Source organism: Doryrhamphus excisus, chromosome 18 (genome assembly GCF_030265055.1).
Source record: "Doryrhamphus excisus isolate RoL2022-K1 chromosome 18, RoL_Dexc_1.0, whole genome shotgun sequence".
NCBI lineage: Eukaryota > Metazoa > Chordata > Actinopteri > Syngnathiformes > Syngnathidae > Doryrhamphus > Doryrhamphus excisus.
This window is the reverse complement of record NC_080483.1, coordinates 4,169,382-4,181,850: the sequence shown is the minus strand read 5'-3', so window position 1 is coordinate 4,181,850 and position 12,469 is coordinate 4,169,382. Positions and strand designations below refer to the sequence as shown.

At 42.8% G+C, this 12,469-nt stretch overlaps 1 protein-coding gene across 2 annotated transcripts in view; it reads left to right on the top strand.

Annotated features, from left to right (window-relative positions):
* LOC131106550 (low-density lipoprotein receptor-related protein 1-like) overlaps positions 1–12,469 on the top strand; it is a 111,773-nt gene that overhangs the window by 71,258 nt on the left and 28,046 nt on the right. For both annotated transcript variants that reach the window (XM_058055731.1, XM_058055730.1), the window contains exons 21-30: positions 621–803; positions 885–1,082; positions 1,349–1,594; positions 1,806–2,003; positions 3,473–3,677; positions 3,750–3,914; positions 3,992–4,236; positions 5,064–5,195; positions 6,882–7,109; positions 9,802–9,976. In XM_058055731.1, the coding sequence (XP_057911714.1) occupies positions 621–803; positions 885–1,082; positions 1,349–1,594; positions 1,806–2,003; positions 3,473–3,677; positions 3,750–3,914; positions 3,992–4,236; positions 5,064–5,195; positions 6,882–7,109; positions 9,802–9,976 (1,975 nt within the window). The remainder of the gene's footprint in view (positions 1–620; positions 804–884; positions 1,083–1,348; positions 1,595–1,805; positions 2,004–3,472; positions 3,678–3,749; positions 3,915–3,991; positions 4,237–5,063; positions 5,196–6,881; positions 7,110–9,801; positions 9,977–12,469) is intronic.

Below are 12,469 nucleotides of genomic sequence, written 5' to 3'. Positions count from 1 at the left end.
CCACTCCTTGTGTTTTTGTTTGTTCCATGCAAGTAAGCAAACAGGCTAATCTAAATGACTGTTACTAATGGCTAAATTACAGTGTGACCCCAAATAAATGAGCTCCCTGGAGGGACGTCTAAATAACAAAGTCTTTGCCTGCCGCCTGCACCAAGTTGCGCCCCGGATTTTTAATGTATGCGAGTGAAAGCTGCAGCCTTTGGCAACGATTGCACTTCATAGCAGAATTCACCACAGCGACCAGCGATGAATGATAATACCGCCGCTCTCTCGTCCGCCTCAGGTGTGCACGGGGGAGTGCACGTGATGCACGGAAGGGTTTTCAGTGGCGGATTTTAAAGACGGATAGACACCATGTCGCCGGGGTTTCCGGCACGCAAGTTTTGGTTGAGAGTGGGCGTCTGCTTTCCTGCCTCAATTTCTTGTTTCCATGTGAGATCCAACAAGATCCAACAGGCTTGGTTCTGATCACTTACAGGTGGAAAATGTGCACTACAGAGGCAAGGGATGGAAAAACAGAAAACATCTGATAATTTTTACGAAACGTACACAAAAGGGATTAATTGCCGGCTGCTCTTTATGGCTAAACAACAACCTTCTGCCCCCCCGGCCCCCAACAGCCACTCGTCCACCGGGAGGCTGTCACACGGATGAGTTCCAGTGTCGGATGGATGGCCTTTGCATCCCCCTGCGTTGGCGCTGCGATGGCGACACCGACTGCATGGACATGAGTGACGAGAACAACTGTGAGGGTGTCACGCACATGTGTGACCCGGCAGTCAAGTTCGGCTGCAGGGACTCTGGTGAGGGGTCTGTTGTTACTGCTAAAAAACCTACTGTCTAATATTTGTCAGTATGGTAATACTCGTGTCCTCTCTTTGCAGCACGGTGCATCAGCAAAGCATGGATGTGCGACGGAGACAACGACTGCGAGGACAATTCGGACGAAGAAAACTGCGAGGCGCTGGTGTGCAAACTCTCTCACCATGTGTGTGCCAACGACTCCACCATCTGCCTGCCCGCAGAGAAACTTTGCGACGGCACCGATGATTGCCCAGATGGCTCCGATGAGAAACTCTGTGGTAAGTGGCGACAGAAGCAAGGATTTGTTTTTTTGTAAATATTCATATTTCTCATTATATTAGGCCATATTTAACCACAAAGCAGCATGACTTATGGATATATTGTTGAAAAGCCGTGATAGAGGGAAGCATAAAGTGGATTACTGTACATTCCATTTCAGTGATAATGATCACATGATCAAAAACCAGCGCAGGTGCAGCTCATGCTTTACTGTTCCAAATGCTTCATTCAATCCCGAAATGTCTCCTGTCCTTGTCCTTTTCAGACCTGTGCTCGCTGGACAATGGTGACTGCAGCCATAATTGCACGGTGGCCCCCGGCGAGGGCGTGATATGTTCCTGCCCCCTGGGCATGGAGCTGGGACCAGACAACAAAACCTGTCAGATCCAGAGCTTCTGTGCTAAACACCTGAAGTGCAGTCAGCGCTGCAAGCAGGATAAGTTCAGCGTGAAATGCTCTTGCTACGAGGGCTGGGAGCTAGAACCGGACATGGAGAACTGCAAGAGCACGGGTAAGGTGCTTTGGATGAGGGGCAGGGAAAGGCACCTGATTGGTTGAAATAGAAAGGCAGCATTTTGCCGTTGGCTACCAGATATTTCCTTGTTAGACAGTAAAAGTGTCCCATTTCTGACATTGGGTCGTCAATTCAAAGACCAACACTGAACATTTTACTGCTCAGTTTCTCTTTTAAAAAGGTGTGGCTTTTGCCTCCGTCTTTGCAGATCCTTTTAAGCCCTTCATCATTTTCTCCAACCGCCATGAAATCCGACGCATCGATCTCAATAAGGGTGAGTTCAGCGTGCTGGTGCCCGGGCTGAGGAACACCATTGCCTTGGACTTCCATCTCAGTCAGAGCGCCCTTTATTGGACCGACGTGGTCGAGGATAAGATCTACCGTGGGAAGCTGTCCGAGAATGGGGGTGAGATTTTGTGATGACTGTATCGTAAACCGGAAACATTTACAGTAAGAAACACGCACCAGTCTTATTTATGTCTTACTATGCTTTATTGGGTAATAAGAGTGTAAAGGTGACTATGAGGTGTTATTTCATGTCTTGAGGGCTCTAATAATGTTGCATCGTACTTCAAGGAAATGAACTTATCACGGTTGAGCCTAGAAACCAATGAACTATGTTGAACAAGGGATTACTGTAGCTTGGATTGATTCTACCGCCATGCAAACCTTACAAACACACAGCTAATATTCTCCGGAATGAGATACAATATCCACTTATTTTTATGAAGTAATGAACGTGTGGATTCTTCCCCAAATGTGATGGAAACATCATTGAAAGAATCCCAAGCCATCATAAAAAATCCATCAAAAACTGTCGACAGGAAGTGAAGTTATCCGAGGGCAAGATACCGTCTTTGAGCATTTATGAATCAGGGCTTTGGGATGGCACTACGCTCCAAAGAACAGATCTGCTTTGCTTCAGGCTTTTCAATTTATGTAAATGCAATCAAGCAAGTTTTCTCAGAAAGCTAATGTTGTATCGCATAAAATCAAATAGCTCTCATCCACGTGTTTGGGAGAAAGTCTTTTCAACACTGCTTTACAAAACTTGCTTTACACTTGTTCCGGAATAAAAAAAATTACAAAAAACTATTAACATATTAAATAAAAAAATACGAATTAAAGTACAAACTATGAGGTATGTTAATACATTAATTACCTTTGCGTTACTTTTATGTTTAGTGTCGTCGCTACACAACAATAAACATGATCTCTTCTTTTGTGCACTTATGTGCACTTGTAAAAAATTTATAAATACTTCTTTGGTAGTGAATGAGTTAAGGATTGGACATGATTCCCCCTTCTGTCTCAAGGCCTCGACTTCCCTGCACTCACACTGAGCATTCATGCCACCATCCATTATGCATGCTGCACACTGTTGCTAACTCCCCAGTAAGAAAAGTACCGTAGCTGTTGACTGACCTAAATGATGTCATTGGCTAAGTTGCATATCATTTGCATATGATGTGAACGTTGCTTTAGGAAAAAAGCATTACCTCGGAGAGACAAAGTTGAGTAATAACACAAGTAAATGTTATTCTTGGTTTGTTCAAATAAAATTGGCCATTATTTCATCAAACATCCAGGCTCACCTCCGGCCTTTGTCTTTTATCTGGTAGTTGGGACTACTTGTTTAATTTATCACACAGCGTCTTCACATCACATGTTCTGACACAGTGACAGTCCCGAATGAGGCCTGCTTGTAATGAGTAGTAATTTAATGAAGGTTCAAATAAAAAAACAAAACAATTTCAGATCAACATTTGCATTTGTTGTAATTATTCGATGAGGTAGATTGCATAGAACATGCAACACGTGCTGCTCAATAGCAACTAACAAATGAATTTGTCATGCACTTGTCTGCATCTGTAGCTTTAACCAACTTTGACGTGGTAATCCAGTACGGGCTGGCGACCCCTGAGGGCCTGGCAGTGGACTGGATAGCAGGAAACATTTACTGGGTGGAGAGCAACCTGGACCAGATTGAGGTGGCCAAGCTAGACGGCACCATGAGGACCACCCTGCTGGCTGGGGAGGTTGAGCATCCTCGAGCCATTGCCCTGGATCCCCGTGACGGGTAAGCAATTGCACCGCACACAATCTCAACTGTCGCTTTCCCGACATGTCATTTAACACAACTTCTCCTCAGAATCCTCTTCTGGACCGACTGGGATGCCAGCTTACCAAGGATTGAAGCCGCATCCATGAGTGGAGAAGGCAGGAAGACCATCCACAAGGAAACTGGCAATGGAGGCTGGCCAAACGGACTCACGGTGGATTATCTGGAGCGACGCATCCTCTGGATTGATGCCAGGTCTTTTTGGTGCAAATACCCTCTTGTCATTCTTGTCAGAAATACAATGATTGTCTTTTTTGTTTTGTTCTATGCAGGTCGGATGCCATTTACTCTGCCAAATACGATGGTTCTGGGCTGATCGAGGTTCTGAGGGGGCACGAGTATTTGTCCCATCCTTTTGCTGTCACCATGTACGGTGGGGAGGTGTACTGGACCGACTGGAGGACCAACACGTTGGCCAAGGCCAACAAGTGGACTGGGAGCAATGTCACTGTGGTCCAGAGAACCAACACGCAACCTTTTGACCTCCAAGTCTACCATCCGTCCAGACAGCCTCAAGGTGAGTCAGAAGTACACCCAGTAAATGACATGGATATATACAAAAGATTGATGTCTTATATTTGGGCTCAAGAGGTGTTTTTTGGGGATCGAGCAGAGTGGTTTTGAGTGCCCAAACAAAGCCAATGCTGACTCGCCTTCTGTGCATTTTTTATTGTGACTGGTAAATAAACCACCATGGGGTCAAATAGTGTTGCAGAAATTTGATAATGATAGAAACACAATTAAATTCCATCTTGCCATGCAGCTGAAGTCCACATCAACAATAGGTTCCATTTAGTCGACATTTAGAATTATTTTACGTTGTTTTCTGCATGTAAAATCCTAATTATTTTCTGTAGATTTTGTTAATTGTAATTGAATTTCCATATGGGAACATTTTTTTATTTTTGTTGAACATTTTAGAACAAATTAATAACAGAAACAGAGGTACCATTGAGTAATACTATATTTTTAGGTTGTAGATTCATCTCCTCCTCCTGTGGGAGATGGAGACAATGAACGCCAGGCTCACATGCCTAGACACTATTTGAATCAGGTGATCAGCATGTACAGGACTAGTTTTGGAGACAAGAGGCCTCTAGTCTCAAACAGATAATCATAGCAAACCAGTCGACATGAATGTGTGTCTTAGCAGAAATACTACATATATTAGTATATGTTTGTGCATAATTATACCTGAGCTACCATGGTACCACTACTATGCTGTTTGTACGTGCTGTGCTCTTTCCACACCGCCACATACTGTAGCCGTAGATCCAGCTGCAAATGAAGTCCATACCTGTGAAAGTTGCCATTCATACATTCACATTCTTGTTTCGTCTGCAGCGCCTAACCCGTGTGCTGCCAAAGACGGCCAGGAGCCCTGCTCTCATCTTTGTCTCATCAACTACAATCAGACATTCTCGTGTGGCTGCCCCCACCTCATGAAACTCGGGCCTGACAGGCGTACTTGCTACGGTAAGCATGAACATCGTATCTACCGCCGCAGACAAACGCCCTGTGGAAAGCTTACAAATAATTCCCTCTCAGAGTGTAATCCCTGTCTTTGCTAAGTCGTTTATTTTTCTTTCTTTATATAAGTATGTGCATGTTTATGTGTGTGTGGTGGAGAGAGGGAGTGCAGCGAATAAACAAGACTTTTTTCATTTTGAGGTGCCATTATTGTGGCAGCTTTGGTCCCCATTGATGTGGTTGTGATGAGTGTACGTGCAGCCAGATTAGTATTCAGGGCAGGGATCGCTATTCTCTTCAGGGGTAATGGAATGGAGAAGCCCGTTCTTGTCTGATGCAGGCAACCCTCCACGCCACCCACCACCTCGCCTGACTGGGCTGATCCAGCTTGACACTGTTATTATTCCCCTCCTTCTTTCCTGCACAGTCTCTCTTTTCCTGTCTATTATGTAGGCGCTGGAGGTTCACCGATAATAGGACTGGTGAGACCGGTGCAGTCGTAATGGATCTTCTCTCGTTGCATTCATTCACATGCTCATGACAGTGCAATGGAGTTAGCCAGCCAGATGTAGATGAACGGTTTGTTCAAGGAGCTCCAATGATGGAGATCTCAGGGCCACCAAGCCTGCCTTGATGTATTCTCTAGTATGAAAGACAACAGGCAGATGCTCAGATGAATGATGGACCTTCTGCCATCTTGTGGAAGAGCATTTCATTATTTTTGAGTGTGTCACTGTCATAGGCAGATGAACAAAATACAATAAATAATAATCCTTTACAGCCCAATTCATTCAAATCGGATAATGATGATCTCTCATGGCACAGTGGCTGGGAATCGCTGATCTACTCACTCAGGATGGGACTCTGGCCTGTTATTGGCTTTTTACAAATATCCAGATTCATTGGTTCCTGACCTGACTGTGATATGTGACTTCCTGAAAAGTTGTAGTCTTTATTTCAAAATGGAATATTTTTGTAGTTAGAGCATAAAAAAACTTTATGACCTCAGTTTTTAACATTATTAGAGCCCTCTAGACATGAAATAACACCCCTATAGTCACCTAATTGTATTACCCAATATAGTAGATTTAATAAGAGACGCAATGTAGACCCACACCCCCACCCCCTTCATTTAGCCATTTGTATTCCTCAAAATTTCATACACACAATTTGCTTAAAGCAGCATATTTTTTGATGAGCATTAGCCGTATCCAACCACAAAAGAGCATGATTTATTAATTAAGATATATTTGAAAAGTGAAGCCTCAAAATTGGAAGCACAATGTGCTGAGGGATCAAAGTGCTTCCAAACTATGAACCATATAAGGAAGTCCATCCCTCTGTGATGTCACAAAGGAGCAGTTTTACCACGCTTCTTCAAAACCGAGCGTTTTGAGCAATCCCAAACTTCTCTCAGGCCTCACATCCAAATGCGCAAACCTCATTAGCTGAAACTTTGGCATGGTGTAACACGAGAATACAACATTCTAACTACATTTATAGGTCCGAAAAGTTCATACAGCACTGCTCTGGCAAAAGACCCAGATAAAGAATTTTTATGCCCATATCATCTGATAATATGGGTTGGCTGACATGATCATCCCTAATGCAGTATACCCTAATACACAGTATACCATAATACACAGTATACAGTATATCTAAAAATATGTCATTGCTTCCTTCTCCCTTCAGAGTCTCGTCAGTTCCTGCTGTACGCTCGCCAAATTGAGATCAGAGGAGTGGATATCGACAATCCCTACTACAATTACATCATCTCCTTCACTGTGCCTGACATCGACAATGTAACGGTGGTGGACTACGACGCCATGGAGCATCGTATTTACTGGTCAGATGTCCGCACGCAGACCATCAAGAGGGCTTTCATAAACGGCACTGGGGTGGAGACCGTGATATCTGCTGGTATGACTCACACCACAACACATGAATAACTGTATTGTACTTAACCCAGAGGAACTCAAACAATTGGTGCTTTAAGGAAAAGTATGGCTGATGTTTTACAAACCCAGTGGAGATGGAGTTGGGGGTGGGTGGACTAGAGCTGATCCTTGACCAATAGCATCAGAGTAGTGGCGTTCCAATAAGCTATTCCAAGGGTGTCTAAAATGTCGTCTGGGGGCCATTTGCAGCCAGCGTTTGTTGTTTTTATTGGCTTGTGGCAAATGCTAAAAAATGGTTAAATGTAAAAGATCACCAGTAATTTTACAAAAATAAAATATGTAGAGAACAAGTCCAATGCTAATGAGAAAAAAGTCCCACTTGTACGAGATTAAACCTGGAATATTAACGAGGGAAAAATAATGTCATTTTAGTAAAGAAAAAAATATGTGCATTTTTTAAAGGTGTAATATTATGCATAACAGAACTAGATTAGGTTTTAATTCTTGGAAAATGTATTCGGGGAGAAAGTCTAAATATTATGGCAATAAAGTCAGAATATTATGAGATGAAATTGTGCAAACATTTATAAAGAAATGAAAATATTAATGAAATGTAATGAATTTAATTAATAAAATGAAAAACAATTCTATCAAAAAACAGCACAGCAGAGTTCATTCAACTTAGCATATCTATTGTTTTATAAAATATCAAAGTGACCCTTGCATCCTTCCATTTTTCACTATGTGGCTCTCACTGGAAAGAGTTTGGACACCGATGAGCTATACATTCAATGATATCTAATGTTAGACGTCACATCGCTCTCATGAGTTGACAAAAAAAAACACATAAAAAATGCACGTGTGTTGTGTGGATGTGGGCATGCAATGTTGGGGCAGGAAGAGGGTGGGACGTAATGCTGGAAACACTTTTGAAGTCTCTTTAGAACTTCTGCCTTAACTCATTTTCTGTACACTCCAGTTTTCAGTCTCATTGTTTCTAATTCTTTTCCATTTTTTGTGTCTGGAAAAGATGAATTGGATGTACATTATTTCTAGGGGTGCGCTGATTGATATTTTCCGATATCAGTGAAAAAGCAAGTTTTGCACCCTGCGGAACAGGGCTTTACATTTGTGCGGCTTTGGGGGGGGGGGGGGGGGGCTTTCAAGGCTTGTCATGTGTTCATCTGTCGGCCAGCGGCTAAAGTTTGAGTTCCGCCTGGGTACGGATATGGAGACACTATGTAGTACTTTTAGTGCAGGAGGAACTTTCTTAGGTTCATTGGTGACTCCAAATTTGGGTGGGAATGGTTGTTTGTCTATATGTGCCCTGTGATTGGCTGGCTACCAGTCCAGAGTCCAGATAACAGGCATATTGGCTTTGTTTGGCTATGAAAATAAATGTACCAAAAAGTTAGATTTTATAGCTCTCACAAGAAAAAACCTCGGTGACTCAGTAGTACAGTCAGTAGTACACATGTCCCTAATTAAACATGTACACTTCGGTATCGGTATTGGACGACAATTTTACTAATGGATGATCGGGATTGGTATCGACAGCATAAAACCCTGATGGGAACATCCCAAATTATTTCTTCTGTTTTTGTACGTTTCGTTTTTTGTCTGGAAAAGATTGCCAAATATCAAAGTTATACTGTATTAGGGAACGACCGATATGTTTTTTTTCGGCCCGATGCCGACAACAAATATTACAGGTCTCAATTTTAAAGACATATTTATTGAAATGTAAACACTGAACAGCTTTCTAAACACACATTTAAACGGCATTATCAACTTTAATAATAAATATTCAACCATGTGCAAAACATTTCTGTTGTAGTTTAAGTTTTATCTAGCATCGACATGATGACTGCTCCTCCACAGTGAGACGCACCCAACCCCCCCACCTCCACACACACAAACACATCACACTGACACAATTTAGTACGATATATAAAACATTTCTCTCATCATTAAAGTTTGTGTTGTGCACACTAAAGACCTCTGATAAGCAGACACGGCTGCTCCAATTCATTCTGTGCGCGCGTGCGTGTGTGTGCGCGCGCGCGTGTGTGTGTGCGTGCACGCGCGTGCGCGTGCGTGCTCTCGGAGAGCGCACATAACACGACACACATTTAACCTCAGCCCGGCTGAATGAAACTCCTACAAACACCATGGGACTGAATTGCCAACGTTGACATTAAAGCGGTGTTGTTAACAGCTGTACATATTAGCCTCCAACTACATCAACAGCTCCCTAATTCCAACGGTAGGCACTTTTAAAGATGAAGCATTTAGCAGCATTCCTGGTTTTCAGGCCCACAAACTAAACTATATTTTCAAGCACGTATATTGCATGCACTTGGCGTTCATGTTTCCTATTTCAAAGCAGGTGGCAATATTTCAACTTCAACAAAGTTTAACTGTTAGAGGCTGATTAAAAGTTGAAAACGTACCCTTGTTGTGATTCACCACTGTTGCAGTGTGGGAGGGGTACCACGACTGCATGTGTTGCAGGGTCCTCCGCCAACAGAAAGCTACCCGGCGGATGCCTGACTGTAAATCATGCGGCGGAAAAATACATTAGCGAACCCACGCGCATATCGGCCCGATATATCGGCCGACCGATGTATAGGTCGATCCTTATACTGTATTAACTGTATATAGTAACACAACATTTAAAAAAAAATATTCCTTGTGTGCTTGTCCATCTTCAGATCTGCCCAACGCTCATGGTCTTGCAGTTGACTGGGTTTCCAGGAATCTCTTCTGGACCAGCTACGATGCCAACAAGAAACAAATTAATGTCGCCAGACTGGACGGCTCGTTCAAAAACGCTGTGATCCAAGGCCTGGACAAGCCCCACTGTCTAGTTCTGCATCCTATCCTGGGGTGAGTCACACCGTACACACGCTGTGAAGCCGTCACATGAAGTCAAAGTAAAGCTCATTGAAATATCACATCGGAACCACACAGATTTTCACCTTTACCCTGCATCACGCTATCCTTTCCTTCCTCCTCCTTATTTACGGCCTGTCTATCTTGTCTTCTGTTTCCGTCTTTATCCTGTGACTCTTTTCTTGTTTAGCAAATGTCTGTTTTCCTTAGTGTCTTGAAACCTAATCCCCTGCTGAGCTCCCCAAACCAAGCCTGCATGGCCTCGCTTCTAAGTAGCACAGCAGAGACAGACCATCTGTATTTATACATCAAGTTCAGTCCCCTTGAATGTTTTCTCTTTTTTTTCTGAAGTGGATTAAGAAGGTAGAGAGTCTGTAAAATTGTTGTGGCCTTCTGTCTTTTCTCCCCTCCTCCCTTCCCACTTAAATGGAGGAATGTTTGTGACGTGAGCGTTGTTGTCGTGGGGGAAATGAAAAGCAGATGCTGCGAGATGCATGTGTCGTCTTTCTGGCACACCATCACTGCGTGCATCCTGGGGTGGGCGCAGGCAAGGCATGAGGCTTTGAAAGGAAATGGGCAAAGCTCCTTTTAAACAAACTGTCGTCTGTACTCGGTCTAAGTACAGGAGCACACAAGATGTCTTACAGAAAGAGAAGAATGGTTGCTGCTTAACCCAATTCTGCTGTGCCTAAACACAAATGAAAAGACTGGACAAATATTAAAGGGGACCTATTATGATCATTTTCCAGCCCTTTTAATTGAGTTTTGTACTTCAGCTACAACAGCAGCTACGCACGATAATCCACACAGAAAGCTTCCTAGATCTTCCAGAATCTGCACCTATTCCAGCTGTATTTCCTTGGATTTCCAAAACGGTCCGTTTTAATTTGTTCCATCCACGGCCCACCTCCAGGCACACCCACTCCGCTGTGTTTGGTATCACTCCCACGTGTTCCCGAAGACTTCCGGACTACTGCCGAACCCAACTTTCTAATTGTGTCTGTGCAATGATGATAATAAATGAATAAACCATTTGGAGAGCTACTTGAAAGTGGTTAGGAGCTACTGCTTGTTTTTTGCAGGGCAACCCGTGATTTAAAAAACTCGGGTAGGCTGGTGGTGAAAGAAGGCTATTAGCAACTCCAGACATTTGCACCCCATATCCTGCGTGTACACTACATAGTGCTACACAGACAACTGCTTACGTACACAAAATAAACACGGGTATCAATTGTTACTTACAGCTTGCGCTTCTGACTCTTCAAAATGACCAAATAATGTTGGAAAGCCATCGGATTTCAGCCACAGTTGGTGGATAGTCCATTTTTGCCCATGTTCACAAAACAATCCCATATTTTTCACTTGCTGTTCAGGAGTCTACAACTCCAACCAATTCTGCCTGATACCTGACTGTTGGGCAATTTAGCTGTCCCTCAAACCCAAATAAACATGTCCCGGAAGAAGCCAATGCTCTGTGAAATCTTCAACATAGCTATGTAGCGGGGTAGCAGTGTTTGGGGACGGGGCCTACAGCTTGTGCTCACTGTTGGCGAACTGTGATGTTACAAAAAGTGTGACGTGTTTGAAAATATTCTCTGAAACAGAGCGTTCAGCGCCATCCCTGACTTCTTTCAGGGCTCACTTCCAAATGTGCAAACCTCTTATCTTTGGTGTGGTTTAACACGAGAATACAACATTCTAACTACATTTATAGGTCAGAAAAAGCATCGTGGTCCCCTTTAAAGATCACATCTTCACGACTACATGAAAGGCACAACAAACAAATACAGACCAATGCAGTTTGTTTGGGGGAAAAGTCATTATTTACTCAGTTATGATAAGATTTCTCCTTCAGAGAACTGTCTCACAATAATAAATAACTGCAAAAAATGACCCAAAAAATGACATACACATTGTGAGGAGCAATGCAAGGTAACATAGTAGAACGTTGGAGGGAAATACAGTAGATGCTTGCAAAGCCAAATGCCATAGTATACTGAATGTATTTGAAAGTGGTAGCAACATAACAGACAACAAAACAAACCTGCCCAACTCAAACGTATCCACACAACTCAGTTTTAGGGATTAAAAAAAATATAAATTGAGGTGCAGAGCCTTCGTTCTGACAGTCAACACTCACTGAGACGTTTGGTCGGTTATGTAAATACAAACAAAACAGCATAAAATTGTGCGTGTTCACAGAAAGTCATGGCAAAAGAAATTCTGCTCTTTAATACAGTTGAAAAGTCAGCATTTCAAGAAATGCTGCAAACGTTTGACAGGAGGAGTTGCCTTTGAGAAACAGCAATTCCACCACTTTACAGAATGAAAGATGGCATATTAAAGGAAATATTGAATTATTATCATACATTGTTATTATATACAGTATCATCTTATTATATTATTAGTGGTTTCAGAAAATGTTGACAATAATATTGCTTAGCGTCAATTTGTGGGCAATAGACATAGTTTTTTTGACTCAGTTAA